This window comes from Phoca vitulina, unplaced genomic scaffold (assembly GCF_004348235.1).
Source record: "Phoca vitulina isolate PV1807 unplaced genomic scaffold, GSC_HSeal_1.0 scaffold55, whole genome shotgun sequence".
In the NCBI taxonomy this organism is placed as follows: Eukaryota; Metazoa; Chordata; class Mammalia; order Carnivora; family Phocidae; genus Phoca; species Phoca vitulina.
In genome coordinates, this window is record NW_022589758.1 from 10,406,111 (window position 1) to 10,427,422 (window position 21,312).

At 38.7% G+C, this 21,312-nt stretch overlaps 1 protein-coding gene across 2 annotated transcripts in view; it reads left to right on the plus strand.

The window, feature by feature from the left end:
* POLA1 (DNA polymerase alpha 1, catalytic subunit) overlaps positions 1-21,312 on the plus strand; it is a 289,862-nt gene that overhangs the window by 23,706 nt on the left and 244,844 nt on the right. For both annotated transcript variants that reach the window (XM_032389511.1, XM_032389510.1), the window contains 10 exons: positions 893-1,005; positions 1,764-1,880; positions 3,105-3,179; positions 4,075-4,213; positions 4,962-5,116; positions 10,341-10,425; positions 14,092-14,153; positions 16,255-16,344; positions 19,423-19,539; positions 20,999-21,174. In XM_032389511.1, coding sequence (XP_032245402.1) covers positions 893-1,005; positions 1,764-1,880; positions 3,105-3,179; positions 4,075-4,213; positions 4,962-5,116; positions 10,341-10,425; positions 14,092-14,153; positions 16,255-16,344; positions 19,423-19,539; positions 20,999-21,174 — 1,129 coding nt within the window. The remainder of the gene's footprint in view (positions 1-892; positions 1,006-1,763; positions 1,881-3,104; positions 3,180-4,074; positions 4,214-4,961; positions 5,117-10,340; positions 10,426-14,091; positions 14,154-16,254; positions 16,345-19,422; positions 19,540-20,998; positions 21,175-21,312) is intronic.

Below are 21,312 nucleotides of genomic sequence, written 5' to 3' on the forward strand. Positions count from 1 at the left end.
CTCAAAAGGGGCATGTCTGCTGATTTGGTTACTAGAACATTTGTTACACAGAAATAGAAGAGCAAGGAACCTGACAAACACTACCTATCCAGATTTTTAAGTAGTCTATGAGGTAGAAAGGGTAAAATAGGAGATAATAGTTGAACTGTATTATGAGATATTTATCATTATATAGAATAAGGTATATGAGATCTATTATGTTTTTCCCCAAATGCAATTTTACATATAAAAAATACTGATGTACCATACATAGTTATTATTATACATGAATGTTAATTTTTATTGGTAAGTACAAGTGCTAAAAAGCAGTTTAGTATTCTTACACTTTATAAGAGGTTTAAATAGGAGATTCGTTGGAGAATAGTTTGCTTTTTTTGTTTCTTTTAATCTGGGTAGTCTTGGTTCTAGGGAAGTTTTTTTCCCTACATTGACCTAGGGTATCTCTCTAATTTCTGAGGTATGTCTATACCGACCTGGGATGTCTCTGCAATTCCCCAGGGGTTTCTGCACTAACCTGGGGTGTCTGTCTCAGTAGTTCCCCAAGTGTGTCTACTCGGACTTGGGATGTCTCCCCAGTAACTGAGGTTTGTCTCCATTTACCTGCAATGTCTCTAATTCTAGGGAAAATGTTTACACCAACGTAGAGAATCATTCTGTCCCTTGTAACCATCTCAGTGGTTACAGGTTTTACTAGTGTGATATTGTCGTGTGGCTTAAGTACTGAGTAAGCGAACTGGGCTTGCGGAGTGGGCAGCAGATACAAATTTAGTGTAAAAAAAAAATGCGTCATGAAGGCATAAATGTGTGGACACATTCAGTGAGCCTTTATATTACCCCTTTAATGTGATATAATTGAAATGTTTCTTTTCTCATGGTTTTCCCTTACTTTTAGGTGTGGTATTCCTGTTTGGCAAAGTTTGGATCGAATCCGCCAAAACCCATGTGAGCTGTTGCGTCATGGTGAAAAACATCGAGCGAACACTCTACTTCCTTCCCCGAGAAACGGTAATCATTAGTGATTAGCTTCTAATTCCCAGTACATTGTATGTTTTGCCACCAGCGGTATTCTTCAACGGGGCTATGACGTCTCCACAGCCTTGATGCTGCTTTCTTGCTGCCTGCCTAGTAACCACTGGTTGTCAGCAGCTCCTTTAGAGGCTGGGAAAAATAGAGAATGGAGTAAAATGGTGTTTTTTGACTTGTTACAGTGTCAAAGTGTGAGTTTTAGTATATAATAGTATCTTCTCCCCCACTCCTCATTGCCATAGTAATCAGGGTTGGGAGTGTATGGCTCTAAAACATCACAGGGCATTTGGCCCCGTTTTCATGCTTCTGCTGTGCACGCAGCAGTACCGGTCCCTCCACAGCCATTGAACCAGCTCAGCTCCATTTGCTCCTCCTTTTTAAATTGGGACTTACCATCCACACTCCCCTACCAAGCCCAGCTCCCCCCCCCCAAGATCTCAGGTGAACTGTGAATCTGAAGCTTCTTGGTCAGGATTTATAACTCTCTTCTCCCATTTTGTAGAATCAGTCCTTTTTATCTGATGTGCTTTTATGATGCTACTGGGAAGATTTGGGCATTGGGTTTAGTATATTTTTGGGGTCTGCTGCTATCTTTGAACTCCTCTATCTATAAGACTGTTCTTTTAAATGTTTAAATGGCTGAAGGTGAAAATTGAATTAGATTTGGGTTTCTCGTTAAAAAGATCTCATGTTCAGATACTTTTTTTCCCTCCCCTCTCCTCTCCATGGGAGAGCAGAAAATTGATCTAAATACAGGAAAAGAAACAGAAACTCTAGTTACAATGAAGGATGTTTATGATGAATTTGATGAGAAAATAGCAGCAAAATATAAAATCATGAAGTTCAAGTCCAAGGTTTGTATTTGGTGATAATTTTTCTCCCCACGTTTATTAGTTGTTTGTTCATTTCCCGACTTACAAAATAGTTCTTGTATGTCTTCTTTGTGCAAAATGTCTTTTTTGTGGCTATAATTCATTGAATGGAAATTTCATAGATATCAATATAAAATTAGTATGTAAGATTTGTAAAAATATTTTCTTTCCCTTTAAACTGCTTAGAAAATAATTTTCGTGAATTTGAATAGAAAGATAACACATAGCAAAGTAATCATTTCCAATCCTTGTAGCATATCTTGTGTTCTTTTTCTGAAATGGAGAAGAAACTCTTCTGATCTTGTTTTTATTAGTTATTGGCAGGTTGTTTTGGTCAGAAGGTTAAGGTTTTATATTTAAATATTGGGACTATGATGCTGTTTCTGATAGGACAAAAATCTGTTGTTTGTGTGTTACATATTGATCGGTCTTGATTTTAGTGTGATTATAAATGACACCTTTGGCCATCATCATAGAGGCTTGTAACTCAGCATACTTTTAACAGTGATTGCAGGAGAGGAGGATTGAGTTGCTGAAGATAAGGTTAATCATCTTAACTATTTGAGCTTTGAATTATGGCTGATGGATCAGTTCTCTAAAATTCTAGAAATAGTGTGGTATAATAGTGAAGAGCATAGGTGCTGGGACCAGACTGCTTGTGCTTTAAGTCCTAGCCATACGACTTTGTAGTGTGTGACCTTGGACAAGGGCTGAGTGAATTCTCTGGGCCTGTTTGTTCACCTGAGAAATGGGACCCTATTTCAAGAGTTGTTGGAAGAGTTAAGCCACTGAATTCTTATCAGGTGATTAGAACAGTCCTTGGTACTTCGTAAGCACTCAGTAAATATGAGCTATAATTTTAATGCTAATATTAATTCTTCTAGCAAGATGGAGTTGGTTAATATCAAAGAGTAGCAAATGATTTAATACATTAACATTATAAAAATCTTTAATCTTTTATTTCCCTTCTTGAATGCAAATATTTCTAAGTTCTCTAGTGTCCAGGAGAAGTCTTGTCATTGGGTGTTTTAGTCCTAGTGGAAAGGGGGAAAGGGTGCTGTTTTGGCTTTATTTACCTTTGTGTTCCATAAGGATACTAGATTCCTCAGTGTTGAATACAGGGACATGTGTTGTGCATGTAATGCTTGTCATTTTAATTTGTGAAAAGTTTTTGTCTTAATGATTTTTAAATATCTACTTACCCAGCCAGTGGAAAAGAACTATGCTTTTGAGATACCTGATGTTCCAGAAAAATCTGAGTACTTGGAAGTTAGATACTCGGTAAGTCAAAGAAAATTACTGGGTTTTGGTTGAGCATGACATTTCTCTATTTTTGGAATTTTAACTGGCTTTCAATTAGGAGTATCAGCAGGGCTCCTCAGGCCCACAGTTCATTGAGGTGGACTTACAGTAATGAATAATTAAAATGGATAAAATTAATTTGAATATATAGAATACTGGTTGTACTGCCTTTCTTGGCTTTCAAGTATGCATCTTTAAATAAATAAGTTGAAACTGCACAACTGCTTACTTGTCAAGTGGAATAAATGCCACATGATGGAGTTGAACATCATTAGTCTGTTGAAGTGTCCCTTCTGAGCAGCAGAAAGGTGAGAGGACCATCAGTAGCGTCGCTGTAGTGCTGCTTTGCTCCCCTGATAGGCAAGGTCATTGCTGCGCGATGTTAATTAACTGGGCCTTAACCTCTTTTTACCTTTGTTAGAGAGTTTTGATCTCACAATGTTGGAAAAGGAAAACTGTTAAGAAATGTTTCTGACAGTGGTGATGAAAAGTACCATAGAAGCATTTTAAATGAGTTCCACTCTTGCTTTTATTCTTCTAATGGAGTGGTACTTATTTGGCTATTCTTTATCAGTAAGGCATGTACAGCTCTGGACAGAAATCCTCTTTTGGGGGAGTTTCTTGGCCTATTTTTCTTCTAATGGATGCCATCAAGATGCATTATTTTGTCATTGTGAATTGTTTTTGTGTCCTACTGTGAATTGTTTTGGATTTCATTTGTTGCAAATTACATTTCATATGTATCAAAGAGGTTTCTTCCGGTGGTTTGTAGAGAGGCTTTTGTTTATTTCAAATACAGACTTTGGAAAATGTGAAGTAATAGTTTTAAACAAAAAAGGGTTTTCGTTTTTTTCTTCCTCTTTGCCTTCTTCAGGCTGAAATGCCGCAGCTTCCTCAGGATTTGAAAGGAGAAACTTTTTCTCATGTATTTGGGACCAACACATCCAGCCTGGAAATGTTCTTGATGAACAGAAAGATCAGAGGACCTTGTTGGCTTGAAGTGAAAAATCCACGTAAGGAAACATTTATGTTTGGAAAGCCAGATTGCTGATAGAGGCGGTTTTTAGAAGTTAAGGAATTGGTCTGTGTATTTCAGTGCGTCTCCTTCCTTTTTTATGTTGTTTTCCTCAAGGTGTTCTTGAGTGAGTATAGGGAATATGTTTGGAGCCACTTGATCCCTGCGGTGCCTGGCAGTTTAGTGGGAGGGAGGCCTTCATGAGCCCAGGTGGTCGTTGGCATGCATCCCTCTTTGTGCTGCTGTTGGCATGTATTTCTGAGCCGGCCGATGATGCCCACCTGCTTACATAGTGGACTGGTGGCCTCTGAAGGAGGGCAAGCATCAGTGCCAGAGGTGGCGAGTGCTTGTTTGGTTTCTTACCTGATGTTTTCCAGTGTTTGCATCTGTGATGTTTGGCTTCATGAATCTCTTAAAAATGCTTTGTGATTCCTCCAGGGTGTTTTTTTTTTTTTTTTTTTTTTAAACCTATTTGGGTCCTGGATTCTTCAGAAAATCAGATGAAAGCTGTGGACCTTTTTCCCAAGAAGATGAACGTGTGTATACATACACACACACACACACACACACACACGGCTTTGCATACAATCCAGTAATTGGGCTTATTTTTAGTTAGATGTTGTAATAAGACATTCTTATGAGAATATGGCTTTGCAGACTATCTCAGTTAATCACAGATATCTTAATTATAGTAGTTTTCCTTTTTCAGCAATGGCTATTGATGTGTTGTATCTATTCTCTTTCAGAGCTCTTGAATCAGCCAGTCAGTTGGTGTAAAGTTGAGGCAATGGCCTTGAAACCAGACCTGGTGAATGTGATTAAAGATGTTGGTCCTCCTCCACTCGTGGTCATGTCTTTCAGCATGAAGACAATGCAGAATGCAAAGACACATCAAAATGAGGTAAAGAAATAGGGCAGATTTGTGTACCTATGCTTTAGATGCAATGCTTGCTGAACTGTACAACTGTTCTACAAGGGGAAATTGTTCTTTCTGGAGGAGAAAGAATAGTAATGCACTACCAGACTCCGTTTTGGAGAATGAACTGAATTTGTTGGATGTTGGAGTTTTTCTTTAAAGACTTAAACTGCTGGACTTATTTTTATTTTTTGTTTTTTGAATTTTTTATTTTGGCAAACTTTAAGTGGACTTGGAATAATATAATGAACTCCCATATTCCTTTTACTCATATTCAGTAGTTAGTAAGATTTTGGCACACTTGTTTACCCCCCTCTTTTTTTTTTTTCCTGTTGAAGTATTTTAAAAGCTGAGGTCAGATATTGTGTAATTTACCATTGTATACTTTGGTACGCATCTCTCAAAACATGCACACTTTCTTGCACTTAGTAACTATACTGGTGATACCTTGATACCATCTAAAATAGTCCATATTCACATGATTCTGTTTATCAAAAATGTCTTTTTTTATTGAATTATATTTGACATCTCTTAGTTTCATGTGTACCACATAGTGATTTGATGTTCTTATGCGTTACAAAATGATCACCGCGATAGGTCTGGCAATCATCTGTCACCATATAAAGTTATTACAGTATTACTGACTCAGAAATGTTTTCTACCAGTTGGTTTACTTGAATCAGGGTCCATATAAGATTCACAGATGCTGTTTCATTTTTATGTCTCTTGAATCTCTTTTAAATGGGAGCAGCTCCCTCCCACCGTCTTTTTCCATTGACATTGACTTATTTAAGAATCATTTTCATTGTCTCATAGAATGTCCCATTTTCTGTGTTTGGTTCCTTGTGTCATTGGACTTCTTCCTCTATACCAGGGGTTGGCACAGTATGGCCTATGGGCAAATCCAGCCTTACCATCTGTTTTTGTAAATAAAGTTTAATTGAAAGACATCATGTCTATTCGTTTACGTGTTATCTGCAGTTGCTGTAGAGTTAGTAGTCATGACAGGGGCCATGTGACCTGAAAGCCTAAAATACGTAGTATCTGGCTCTTTACAGGACAAGTGTGCTGGCCCCTGCTAGTTAGCACTAAAGAATTGATTAGATTCAGTTTTGACTTTTTGGGTCAGTATACTTTATAGGTGGTGGTATGATGTATTTCATACTGCATTATATATCAGCTGGCGTATAATGTCTGGTTAAACCACTATTAGTGGGGCTATGATTGATTAGTGGCTTCAAGTTTTCAACTAAAGGAGGGTTTTTTAACGATGGCACTACTAATGTTTTGGGCTGAATTATTCAGTGTTGTGAGGGCTGTCCTGGGCATTGTGGGATGTTTAGCAGTAACGCTGGCCACTGCCTGATGCCAGGTAGCACCCCTCCCCCCTACCTGTGACAACCAAAAATGCCTCCACACATTTCCAGGTGTCCTCTTGAGGTGGGGAACAAAATTGTTCCCATTTGAGAACCACTGGTCTAATGACCCCCCCCCCTTTATTTTTTACCTGAATTAATTATTTCATTAGGACTTGTAAAACAGTTTTTTAATTCTGTCATCCTTTCCATGTTTATTAGTTAAACATGTTAAATATTAGAACGTTTATTGAATTTTTCTATAAAATTAACTTTTCCTCATTCACCACCACTATTGGTTATGCTGCAGTAGTTCATACAGGAAAGATGAGGTCAGTGTGTACTTCTTTCTCTTTCATTGCCAATTTTCTGAGTAGGAAGTTGGGGGCCTGCATTACATGCAGTGTTGACCAGTGATTTGTTTATTTTTGTTGTTACTTTTATTTTGCTTCCTCTTTTATGGAATATTATGAACTCACAGGTTTTATATTTACTCATTATGTTTCAGTTCATTGCCGTCATTATTACTGTTACTTTTGATGCTTAAATTTGTCTTTGGTCAGTGGGAGCGTCTTTATTGTTCGCTTCTAAATCCTTTTGACATTGAAGGAGATGTTTTTTAACAACAGCCTTTTGGCATTGTTTTTATTCTGAATTTTTTTTTTACTATGTGATTTGATCTTTTAATAATAATTTAGTTGATGGCTGTAGTTAACAGTTAAGTGTTTGGAAAAGGTTTAATTAGTTAAAAAAAAAATACCCATCCTCTAGCCCCCAGAGTGAGGTTTCTCAATACCATTTCACAATAAAGGAAGTAGGGCTTCATGGAGAAATGGCCGATTTAGGGCAGAAAATGTCCAAGATAAGCCTGAAATACCTAGTTATACTAGAAAACAAGGACGATATTAAAATCTACTGAAGATGTGTCAGAAGGGCCTAGGAGGGGCGCCTGGGTGGCTCAGTTGGTTAAGCAACTGCCTTCGGCTCAGGTCATGATCCTGGAGTCCCAGGATCGAGTCCCGCATCGGGCTCCCTGCTCAGCGGGGAGTCTGCTTCTCCCTCTGACCCTCCCCCCTCTCATGTGCTCTCTTTCATTCTCTCTCTCTCAAATAAATAAATAAAATCTTTAAAAATAAAAAAAAAAAAAAAAAAAAAAAAGAAGGGCCTAGGAGTCAACTTGGAGTTTCCTAATGGCCAAAGATGGGACAATTTGAGTATGGATAAGGATAGCTGCAGCAGATTGCAACACATGAGTTCACACTAATCGTGTAAGCACTAACAACCCTGCATTGGTCATCTGTGAAGGCAGCTAGGGAACCAACTCACTGGTTTGAAAACTGGTAAATAAACTGATTGAATCTAGCATTTCTCTTGATCTTTTTATGAACTCATATTGTACCTCAGGTAACCGAATAATCAATGAAGGGAAGTTTCACTTTATAGAAGGTTTCCATCCAAGAAGTGATGAAGGAAAAATTGAATATTACCACTTTGCAATCCCTAATGAGATAGTGGATCGAGCAACCAGTGGTTGCTAATAGCACCAAAAGAGAGCTAACCAGACATGATGTGCCTGTGCCGTCTGATAGAAGTAACCACTAGCACCTCTGGCATACTCATGCCAAAAAACTGAATGTGATTTTGATCAGGCCTTTAGATCTAAATGTGAATTCACCGACAGTACAGAAACAGAGGAACGTGTTAAATGGTATTATTGGAATACAAGCAGCAAAACCGATACTGTGGGGATACTCTACAGGATGAATGACCCAGTTTCTTCAACAAATGAATTGCAGGGAAATAATAGGTGGTGAGATATTGTGCCTATAGTTTTACATATCAACCAATGGCAAAGTATGGACTTACTTGGTAAATAAAATTGAGATTGTTGGGAAAACATGAAAATTTGAATGCTGCCTGGATATTTAGTGATCTTAAGGAATTACTGTTAATTGTATTAGCTATGATTGTGTTACATTTTAAAAACTTACTATCTTTTAAAGTAGTGGTTCTCAACGGGGTGAGATTTTGCCCTTTAGGAGACATTTGGCCATGTCTGGAGACATTTTTGGTTGTCACAACTCTGGGGTGGAGGGCAGTGCTATTGGCAGCCAGGGATACTGCTAAACCTCCCACAGTGAACAGAACAGCCCCCATAACAAAGAATTATTTGGTCAGAAGTGTCCATAGTGCTGAGGTTGAGAAACCTTGTTTTAGAGATACATGCTGAAATATTTGTGGATAAAGTGATAGGTCTGAATTCTGCTTCAAATAATCTGGGTGGAGGCAGGAAATGGATAGGAATATTGATGGGTTGATAATTGAAGGTGAATGATGGGTATATGAGAGTTGACTTTGCTGTTTTTTCTCTTAGTAAATGTTGAGTGAGTGAGTGAGTGAGTGTGAGTGAATGAATGAATAGGAGAGACATTTTGTAGTCCTAAGTAAATTAGATGGCTTCCTAAGAGTTTAGATTACTTGGTTAATAAAGTTGTTGACTCAGCAAATGTTTCTAAACCATGTGCTAGTGTGATGGAATACTTGTGACTCAAAATACAGAGGAGGAGACAGATATTAGCCCGATAGCAGAAATAGATGTAAAACTTAGAAAAGATACATGTGCTCTGGATAGCATCAAATAAAGGAAGCTACCCAGGCCTAGGAGGCCAGGAAGGTGTCACTGGTTAGGGAAACTTCTTGGGATGGTCTGAGATCAGCCCCTGTGGAAGAGTGAAGGCAGCAAGCCTGGCAGTGGGAGAAAACTGCATTGCAGTTACAGCAAAGGTCTCAGCCAATCCCAGGGAGCTCAGGCATAGCGATGACCCTTCAGAATTTCTCCAGCTTTCTTAGTAGTTGGGAGAATGAGGGCCCTTGTCCTGAAGAGGACTTCTGGGTGACACACCACAGTATCCACCCCAGAAGTCTTTTCTGAAGAAGTAGGGATGGACCTTGCATACTGGTGGGTGAGTAGGAGTTAACTAGGTACAGAGAAAGGGTTTTTTTTCCCCCTAGGTGCAGCAAGCTTTCTCCAACACGGTGCCATGGGAAGCCATTGTTGGTGTCAGCACAGAAACAGGGAGACCACTTAGGAGGCTAGTAGATGAATAGGTTGATATAAAACATTGAAATCTGGATATGAACATACAGAGGTTTAGGGAGAAAAGTCTCCTAATAACCCCAACCCTCAGAGACAACTACTATTAACGTTTTTGTGTATTTTTTTTTCTGTCTTCTCTGCATATTTTATTAAAAAGCTAGGATTTTATTATAGATGTGATTTGATTTTCTGCTTTTTTCTACAGTTTTTCCTGTGCCTCTACTGTTTCTGATCACAACAGCAGTACTTGGTGTTTACACAACATTTAGGAAGTACCATTTTTTTTTTTTTTAAAAAATAGTCTCTACACCCAAGTCACAACCCTGAGATCTTGATTCGCATGCTCTACTGACTGAGGCAGCCAGGCGCCCCAGAAAGTACAAATTTTAAAAAGAAAATGAAGAGTACCCACAATCCCTCTTCCCCAGCTTCGTCCATGGTTGGCATCCTCCAGATTATTGGTCATGCATATCTATAGCTTGTTTTTTAAAGATTGAGTCTTTAAACATCACTTACCTGTTTCTTTTGAGATCCCTGGCTGGGAGTCAGGAGTCCTGGGTTCCAGTTCCAGGTCAGAACTTCTATTTTCCCTTCTATTTTCTCTATTTTTGTTTGTTTAAATACTTTCATAATAAAAAGTTAAAATATCCATATGGACTAAAATATTTATCTTTTAATATTCTGCGTAGTTCTGGTGAGAATGCAGAATGCATACTAGGCGTCTGATAAGTGATCTTTTTCCCTCCTTTATTTGCAGATTATTGCTGTGGCAGCTTTGGTCCATCACAGCTTTGCATTAGATAAAGCACCCCCACAGCCTCCCTTCCAGTCACACTTCTGTGGTATGTATATTTTTTTAGCTGGTCTTCTAATGGCTTGATTTTAATTTTTCTTATTTTTTCTCCGGCTGTTGGATCAGTAACTTTTTTTTTTTTTTTTGATGTTTTCAAGAGTAGTTAGTACATATTGTTAAAGAAGTTTTTTTTTTTAATTTTTTGTCAGCTGTGGACACTGTTTTATTGGATTGGTGGCTTTTATTCATTTGGTTTATTTTGTTCAAGGAGCAGAAGTTGGGAGGCAGTTTGACATTTTTTTTTTCTGTTCCAGTGGTTATTTTATTGGGGTACTCTACTTTTTTTTTCCTAGGTCAAAATTACACTTTCACTGTTTCCTTTTCATGATGTCTTTCTAAAGCTCATCATAGAATCCTGACCAAAGTTTTCTGTGTGGTGAGGCAATATGCTAGGGCATAAATGAATGTCTGTCTATTTAGGAGGAGTTACAGTATATCAAATTAGAGTTGGGTTTGCTCTGCATAAAATTCAGTTGGTGAAAAATGTTAAACAGAAATCTGCATGCCATGAATCATGGTTCTGACCTATTCCATGGTGAGACCTTGGCCAGTTAAATAACCATTTTTTTTCTAAACAAGAAAAGGGCAGAATACTATTGATCTGTTACGTTTCCTGAAATCTTTTCCAGCCTAGAACCAGCAGTTAGATGGGGAAGCATCTCCTGTCTGATTTTGTGGGTATTGGGAAAGTGGGACTAGGAAAACAAGCAGAGAAGGGAATACCATGTATTATTATTGTGAAGTTTCACTCTTTAAGTGGGGTGGAATATATATAACAAAAAAAATGGTGAGAATATCCTGGAAAATATGTGGAAGAGAGCAGTCATGAGCTCATCTCAACATGTATTTATTCACCTGCTCTGTGTATGTCACAGTGTGAACAGCTGTTTTGAGTGGCATGGAACTTAGTGAGGGAAGCTTTGGTCATCTTTATTTTTCTAACTTTGAGAAGGTTGGTGTTCCTTCATTGTGTACTAGTTAAGGCTTTGGTGGTGGGGGGATTCCCTTTGGGCAAGACTGTTAAACATCTTCCATTCTGACGTAGATGGATAGAAGATGTTTCATGAAAGTTTTAAACAATTACAGGGACTTAGGGTTCTGTGCATGGCTATTCTTTTTTTTTTGAATTTAATCTTTTAAACTTTAAAAATTGAGGTATAATTGACATGTAACATTATTTTAGTTTCAGGTGTGCAACATGACAATTTGATAATTGTATGTATCGTGAAATGATCGCCACAATAAGTCTAATTAACATCTGTCGTCATAGAAAATGGTTTTTCTTGTGATGAGAACTTTTAAGGTTTACTCTCTTGGCAACTTTCAAACATGCAAGACAGTATTATTAACTATAGTCACCATGCTGTACATTATATCTCTATGACTTATTTTATAACTGAAGTTTGCACTGTTTGACCCTCTTCACCCAGTCCCTCCTCTACCCCCACATCCCATCCCACCTCTGGCAACCATCAGTCTGTTACCTGTATCTATGACCTCATTTTGTCTTTGTTTTTTTAGATTGCACATATCAGTGAGATCATACAGTATTTATCTTTCTATGTCTGACTTTCTTTGCTTAGCATAATGCCCTTCATGGTCTGTCCATGTTGTCACAAATGGCAAGATTTTTTCCTTATTTTTTACGGCCGAATAATAATCCATTGTATAAATATACCACTTTTTTAAATCTGTTCATCCATTGATGGGCACTTAGGTTGCTTCCATTTCCTGGCTCTTGTAAATAATTTTGCAGTGAACATGTGGGTGCAGATATCTTTTCAAGTTAGTGATTTCATTTTCTTCAAATACCCAGAAGTAGAATACCTAGATCATAGGGTGTATTTATTTTTAATTTTTTGAGGAACCTCCATACTGTTTTCCACAGCGGCTGTACCAGTTTACATTCCCACTAACAGTATACAAGGGTTCACTTTACTCCACATCCTAGGCAACACTTATTATTTCTTTTTTTTCTTTTTTTAAGTAGGCTCCATGCCTACTTAGCGGGACTTGGACTTATGACCCCGAGATCAAGTGTCACATGCTCTACTGACTGCGCCAGCCAGGTGCCCCTCTTGTCTTTTTGATAATAGCAATTCTGACAGGTGTGAGGTGATATCCCCATGTGGTTTTGATTTGCATTTCTTTGATAATTGTGATGTTGACCACTTTATTTTTTTATTTTTTTTTAAAGATTTTATTTATTTATTTGACAGAGAGAGACACAGCGAGAGAGGGAACATAAGCAGGGGGAGCGGGAGAGGGAGAAGTAGGCTTCCCGTGGAGCGGGGAGCCCAATGTAGGGCTCGATCCCAGAACCCTGGGATCATGACCTGAGCCAAAGGCAGACGCTTAACAACTGAGCCACCCAGGCGCCCCCACTTTTTTTTTTTAAAGATTTTATTTATTTATTTGACACAGAGAGAGAGACAGTGAGAGAGGGAACACAAGTAGGGGGAGTGGGAGAGGGAGAAGCAGACTCCCCACTGAGCAGGGAGCCCGATGGTGGGGCTTGATCCCAGGACCCTGGGATCATGACCTGAGCCGAAGGCAGACGCTTAACGATTGAGCCACCCAGGCTCCCCTTACGTTGACCACTTTTTCATGTACCTATTGGCTATCTGTATGTCTTCTTTGGAAAAATGTCTATTCAGAGCCTTTGCCCGTTTTTTTTTAAAGTAGGCTTCATGCCCACTGTGGGGCTTGAACTCACCACCCTGAGATCAAGAGTCACTTGTTCTACTAACTGAGCCAGCCAGGTGGCCCCAGCCTTTGCCCAATTTTAAATTGGATTGTTTGTTTTATTGCTATCAAGTTACAGGAGTTCTTTGTATATTTTGGGTATTAACCTTTTATCACATATATGATTTGCAAATATTTTCTCCCATTTGTTAGGTTGCCTTTTCATTTAGTTGATGGTTTCCTTTGCTCTGCAAGAGCTTTTTATTGTGATGTAGTCCTACTTGATTATTTTTGCTTGTGATGCCTTTCCTTTTGGTGTCAAATCCAAAAAGTCATCACCAAGACCAATGTCAGGGAGCTTACTGCCCATTTTCTTCTAAGAGTTTTATGGTTTCAAGTCCTTATATTCAAGTCTTCAGTGCATTTTCACTTAGTTTTTGTGTATGGTGTAAGATTGTGGTCCAGTTTCATTCTTTTATATGTGGCTGTCCAGTTTTCCCATCACCATTTAGTAAAGAGACTGTCCTTTTCCCATTGTATAGTCATACCTCCTTTGTCATAAATTAATTGATCATATATGCATGCATTAATTTCTGGGCTCTCTGTTTTGTTCCATTGATCTAGATGTCTATTTTTATCCCAGTACCATACTGTTTTGATTACTGCAGCTTTGGAGTATAGTTTTAAATCAGGGAGCGTGACACCTCCTGCTTTGTTCTTCTTTCCCAAGATTGCTTGGGCTACCTGGGGTCTTTGTGGTTCCATAATGAATTTTAGGATTGTTTGTTCTGGCTTTTCTTTTGAGGTCCAACAACATGACCGATGGAAATACTTGAACTCTTAACTTTTTAGAGATTAGGGGGTATTTGTTTATATTTATGACAGTTTACATTTGGAAACGTGTGGCATATGTGTACTTGAAATTGGACTAAGACGGTGATGGGATCTTTATTTTTTTTTCTTCTTACAGTTGTATCTAAACCAAAGGACTGTATTTTTCCATATACTTTCAAAGAAGACATTAAGGAAAAGGTAAAGAAGTCATCATTTATTCCTTTTAAATATGAAGCATCTATTTAGAAAAAGAAAAGGAGGATGGTGTGGATTAGTAGAATAGGCTATTTTATATGTTAATTTATTAGATCTCTTCTTGCTAGATTGGACTGTGGCATTAATCCATTCAAAATGTGTTAGAAAGATGAAAGTAGAAACATCATTTAACAATGATTTGCCACCTGAAAATAATGTGATTCTATATCTTATTAGTAGGTGGATAGGCTCAAATCCTCCTTCAGATAGCTTTCCAAAATGCATGATCATGTGATTACTGTTTTGATGCAATGTGTTTTTTTTTATTTATTTTTTATTTTTTTAAAAAGTATTTTATTTATTTATTTGACAGAGAGATAGAAAGCACAAGCAGGCAGAGAGGCAGGCAGAGGGAGAGGGAGAAGCAGACTCCCCACTGAGCAGGGAGCCCAACGTGGGGCTCCATCCCAGGACCCTGGGATCATGACCTGAGCCGAAGGCAGACGCTTAACCGACTGAGCCACCCAGGCGCCCCTGTTTTGATGCAATGTTAGGTAGAGCTCCTTCCCCCATCCTCCAGCTTGAAGAAAGCCAAGTGAAGTTGGGAATACTGGATAATAAAGGGGACACATATTGGAAAGGTCGATATGGGCTGGCCAGAATTGATCAGCGATCTCTCAACTGTCAGTATACTCCATGGAGAAGTTTTCATGGGTCCTTAATAAAATAGGGGGTGGAAAAAAATAGTGTAATGTAGTGAGTTTGTCACAAGGTAAATGTATTCAATGTAAAGAATTTGTTTTTTGGAGAGTATGTTTCTTTTGTGAAATGTTTGTGCTCATAAATTTGTGGGTTGGTTTTGTTTTTTTAATATCCTCAGTTGACAAAATTTTAGCAAACTTGTCAGGTTCCACTTATTTTAAGTTGGCTTGAGAAGTCCAGCAGTCTGGGGGTACTGTTGGATCATGCTGTTATTTGTGAAGTGCTCTGAATTACCTGTCCAAGTAAAATGATCTCAGAAAATTCTTTTAGAGTCAAACTGATATTTGTAGCCAAGTTAGTTGTAGAAAACACATAGCTATCAACTTGCATTTTAAGAGAGTCTTAATAAGAGTGGATCTTTTGAATACCTTTTTTATGTTCAGTAATCCAAGTAGAAGCCTTTTGAATGAAGATAGGTTTTATTTATACTTAAGACGCCTATAATTCTTAAATGTATGTTTGTTTTCAGTCTAGTTTCTTATTTATGGGTTCTTACACCATTCTTGGAGATTAGTCTATGCAATCCTTGGGATTTCTTTATGTGGTAAATACATAAACAACAAAGTTACCAGGGATTATACAGGAAAGTAAGTAATGTTTTTGACAGGTACTCGGATTCATATGCTTGTTCATATGTGTCCAGATGTCCAAGTGTGTCCCTGTGGAGGGACATGTCTGCACTTCATGGTGCTCAGCATTTAAAGTTTTGCTTTATTGGGGCGCCTGGGTGGCTCAGTTGTTAAGCGTCTGCCTTCAGCTTAGGTCATGGTCCCAGGGTCCTGGGATCAAGCCCCACATCGGGCTCCCTGCTCCGCGGGAAGCCTGCTTCTCCCTCTCCCACTCCCCCTGCTTGTGTTCCCTCTCTCGCTGTGTCTATCAAATAAATAAATGAATAAATCTTTAAAAAAATAAAGTTTTGCTTTATTTACACACTTATTACTAGAATGAGCTCCTCAGAGACTTTGGGCAATTATTACTGTGAAACCTAGAATCAGCAATTTCATTGCTTCATTTAGTTTTGAAATGGATGGATTCTTTGTGGTTTTTTAAAATTTTATTTGTTTATTCTGAGAGAGAGAGAGAGAGAGAGAGAGCGTACACATGACCGAGGGGGAGAAGGAGAAGGAGAAGCAGGGAGAGGGAGAGGCTACAAATATCAGCCCCAATGCCCAATGCAGGGCTCGATCCCAGGACCCGAAGGCAGATGCTTAACCGACTGAGCCACCCAGGCGCCCCTGGATGGATTCTTTTAATTCTAAGAAATCGAACCCTGCTTGAACAAGGAGCCAAGTATAGTACTTAAAAGTAAAGAGTAAGTGACTGGTATGTTTTTATCTAACAGAATGTGAAGGTTGAGATTGCTGCAACAGAAAGAACATTGCTAGGTTTTTTCCTCGCCAAAGTTCACAAAATTGATCCTGATATCATTGTGGTGAGTAGATGTCTCATCATGCCATGGGGGAAGCTCTTCATTCCTTATTGGTTCTTTTCAGTACTTATGAGAATCTTGCAGAGAACCTTTTTTTTTAATCTAGGTAAAATTGGTATATAATATGATGTAAGTTTCAGGTGTATAGTATTATAATTTGACATCTGTATACACTACAAAGTGATGGCCACCAAGAGTCTTGTTACCATCAGTCACCACCATACCCTTCACTTTTTTGCCCACCCCCCAAGCCCCTTTCACTCTGGTAATTAGCAGTCTGTTCTCTATCAGTGAGTTTGTTTTTGTGTAGTTTTGTTTGTTCATTTGTTTTTTTAGATTCCACATTTGAGTGAAATCATACGGTATTTGTGTTTCTCCATCTGACTTACTTCACTTAACCCTCAAGGTCCATTCATATTGTTGCAAAAAGCATGATTTCATTCTTCTTTATGGCTGAGTATATTCCATTGTGTGTGCGTGTACCACATCCTCTTTATCCATTCATCCATTGATGGATAGTTTAGGTTGTTTTGATATCTTGGCTATTATAAATGAACATAGGGCTACATATATCTTTTCAAATTAGTGTTTTCGCATTCATATAAATACCCAAAGGGGAATAGCTGAATCATATTGTAGATTTATTCTTAATTTTTTGAGGAAAAAAAATTTTTTTGAGGCATCTCCAAACTGATTTCTGTAGTGGCTACACCAGTTTACATTTCCACCAACAGTAGGAGAGTTCCTTTTTCTCCACATCCTCTCCACTTGTTATTTCTTGTCCTTTTGATAATAGCCATTCTAATAGGTGTTGAGGTGATTTTGGTTTGCATTTCCCTCATACTTAGTGACGTTGAACATCTTTTCATGTGCCCATTGGCCATCTGTATGTCTTCTTTGGGAAAATGTCTGTTCAGGTCCTCTGCCCATTTTTTAACTGGGTTGGTTTTTTTTTTTTTTTTATTGTTCAGTTTATGAGTTCTTTATATATTTTTTGAATCTTCAGAGAAGAAATGACCTTATGGACTGGTGGGAATTGCTATAGTTTCTGCTAACAGAAAGGGGGAAAAAAGAGCCAGCCCACTATAAAGTAGTTATTTTCCTCTAAGAGAAAAGCAACTCATGTTATTGTTGAAGTTTAGGATATTCCAGTTATTTCCACTTTAGAGACCAGTTAACTTGTGTTAACTGTTGGTTTCTCTAAAATTTTGGATTAGTGGTCCAGCTGTATAGTGGTCATAGGAGCTAATTCCCTTGATTTGGTGTCAGTCTCCAAAGTGTAAGTATTTTAATTTTATGAGCTCAGTGGTTCTTTTTTTAAAAAGTAATCTCTACAGCCCAATGTGGGGCTTGAACTTCCAATCCCAAGATCAAGAGTTGCATGTTCTACCGACTGAGCCAGGCAGGTGCCCCGAGCTCAATGGATGACCTATTCTTTGAGAGGTCAGGGCTAGGAATTTTTTTCCTCTTCATAACCAAGCATATTCCCACTAGATAGGAAGAGTAATAATTCATTGAATTATGTTTGCCCTGGTTTTTAAGAGTTATAAAGCAACATTTTGCTTTATGTTTCCTCTGGCTTTGGTTTATAGGCTCTTTGATATGATTTCTTCCCTTTTTTTCAGTTAATGGATCAAATTATGTTGTGCTTTTGATTGTTTTGGAGGAAAGTAGGATATAAATTTATGTATAGCAAAAATGTGTGCTATATATTTCTCCACATTCACTTTTTGCTCTTGGACACCTTTCTTGACCAGGGTGTGGCCAGAGTACCTAGAGCCTGTAGGTTGTTATCAAGTGTCTCTGCACCCGCTTCTCTTCCAGTATTCTAGGTATTATATATTTTGTTGTACATCTTGAAAGCACCAGGAAGATTTTGTCCACATGCTCTGCTTTGGTGCTCTGGCTCAGAACTAGGTCCTCACCCAGTTTTCCCTAGTAGTCTCTCTCGGGCCCCAGGGAGATGTCATGGTGCCTAGGATAGCTGGCCTGCCTTAGGGTGTTAGAGCCAAGTCTGTGTGTGAGAAATCCAAACTGATCTGGTGTAAGAGAGAATCCTGACACTGGTGTGAGTCCCTAATCCCAGGAATGATAATTTGGAAATGAGACTTCCTTGTGTCCTTGGGTTTCTTAATTAATTAATTAATTAATTAATTTATTTTTTGTTGGGTTTCTTAATTTAATAGACAAAACTGCCATGAATATATAGTGGTACACATTTTTAATTAAAATTAGTAGGAAATAAATCTGTTTATTGATCTGATTTATTTTAAGCTTCATCTAGTTTTTTAATAAACATAGACAGTGAACCATATTATTCACATGATGGAAATTACCATTATAGACATGGAAAATTTGGTTGAGTTTTTATTTTATTTTTAAGTAGGCTCCATGCCCAGCGTGGAGCCCAATGTGGTGCTTGAACTCACGACCCTGAGATCAAGATCTGAGCCGAAATCAAGAGTCAGGTGCTTAACCGACTAAGCCACCAGGTGCCCGTAGTTGCATTTTTGAGATAATTTCTACTTGGTATAGTTTTGTTTCCTAATTTGAACTATTGCCTGGTATTGTGTAGTTTGTTATACATTAAGAGTCTAAATCAGTAGTGTTTGAACTCAGTTCTTTAAGAAGAAAGTAGATGCAGTTCCTGAGTTTTCTAAGAAGTCTGTATAAACTGTTACAGAACACAGGCAGATTCTCAGTTTTTAAGGAATTAAAATGGAATTACTTGAACACAGCTTTTACTGATCATGAAAAAGTATGGGACATAAAAATTTGCATTTGCCTCCGAGACTGTGAGGCATGAGCTGAAAATTAAAAGACATCATATGAACCTTGCATCAATTAGGATGAAATAAAGTTTATTCCAGCAATCTGCTTAGCAGCTTTGTTAATGTCAAGGCTAATGAATGCTGCTGATGAATACATTCCTGAAGAAGAAAGGACCCCAATCGGAGGTAAGCTCATGATGCCTTCAATTAGAGACCAGAAAAAGAAAGGGCAAAGAAATTCTGTGCATATGAAGATAAATCCTCTAATTTGTGTTTGTTATAATGTTATTGGCTGCCTTTTTCTGACTAGGGTCATAATATTTATGGATTTGAACTGGAAGTGCTCCTGCAGAGAATTAATGTGTGCAAAGTTCCTCACTGGTCCAAGATAGGTCGACTGAAGCGATCCAACATGCCAAAGCTTGGGGTAAAAATAGTTTTCAAAATCTTACTTCTTGACTTCGCTTCTTTATATGGAGAGTAGCTACCTGGGAACACACTGTGCTTCTTTGACTAAGAATTGGTTGTCTTGTAATAGGACATTTTAACTTTGGCACTAAACATCTTTTCCTTTGAATGCAACATTTTATTGGTTGAAGCCTCTGGTAGTTATTTAAAATCAGCTCTTAGAATCTAGAGATGGTACGTACATGTTACCTCCACTTCGGTGTTACCGATGCTGTAGCCCTTAGAGCAGAGTTGCAGGGCTCAGAGATCAGTAAGTGTTATCATTCAGGACTCAGAGGGGAAGGAAGAGTGGGAGGGAGCTGACGTTGAATGTGTAAGGCAGCCACAGGCTAAGTGCCTGCACAGTAGTTGCCTGTCACAGCAACTCCAGTTTCGCTATGCTTCTCACAGGGGTGACAGAACTTGTTCAAGGTTGTAGGGCTAGTCTGGGGAAGAACTGAGGTTTTGAACCTGGCCTGTCTTGACTCTTTTAAAGCCTATGTATTTTTCATTCTACCTGCTTGTTTTCACTTAGGTTTTGGTGGTTTTTGTATGAAGCCACCTTCATTTCCTAAGCATGAGAGTGCTCATTGCTTGAAATCTTATTTTACTTAAAGCTTACAACTAAAATGGGCATGTTGCCTCATCAGAAAACTTAGGAATCTGGACCTTTTATGATACTCTTCAGTAGATTCTGCTGTTGCCGATTGGAGTTGGAGCCAGTGCTCTTGCTTCTTTTCCTGTTCTTACCTTTAAGGTGATAGAGCTGTTATTAACCTTCATCCCAGTGCTTGATTTACTAACTCCTTACCCCTTCGTGGTTTTCTTTATATGGCATCTTCTGAGTGAGGTCTACCATGACTACCCTATTTAAGGTGCAGCCCCCCTAAATTCCCGTTTTCCTCACCTGTTCTACTTTTTCTCTTTTCCGTATGTTTATTGTCTCCTGAAACTATATAGTTTCTTGCTTTTGATGTCCGTTTTTTGTTGTATATTTCAGATGAGATCAGGAATCTTTTCTGTTTTGCTCACTGCTATATCCCCAGTGCTAGAGCAGTGTCAGCTACATAGTGAACATTCAGAAATATTTTTTTAAAGATTTTATTTATTTACTTGACAGAGAGAGAAAGGAGGGGGGAAAGTAAGGGGAGTAGCAGAGGAAGAGGGAGAAGCAGGCTCTCTATCTGAGCAGGGAGCCTGATGCGGGGCTCGATCTCAGGACCCGGGGACCATGACCTGAGCCGAAGGCAGACGCTTAACGGACGGAGCCACTCAGGCGCCCCATACATTCAGAAATATTTGAGTGATGGCTGACTGAGTGGTGAATGGGAGATTGAGTTTCCCCATTGTAATTCTGGGCTAGCTTCAAAGCGAATTAGAACAGAATGTTCCCAATGTCTGCTCGTCCATGGGATTTGCTTTTTGTCCTCCCCCTGTAGGGCAGGAGTGGATTTGGTGAAAGAAATGCTACCTGTGGCCGAATGATCTGTGATGTGGAAATTTCAGCAAAGGAATTGATTCGTTGTAAAAGCTACCATTTGTCTGAACTTGTTCAACAAATCCTGAGAACTGAAAGGGTTGTAATCCCAATGGAAAATGTACGAAACATGTACAGGTATGATCCTGGGTGCTTTGGAGTTTGTCTGTCTTGAAATGAGCAACAGCAGGAGGCCAGCATCGCCTTCAGGCTGGAGGGACCAGGAGTGTGTGGGGTTCTGGAGGGGAACTGCCTTCATGTCAGCACCAGCATCTC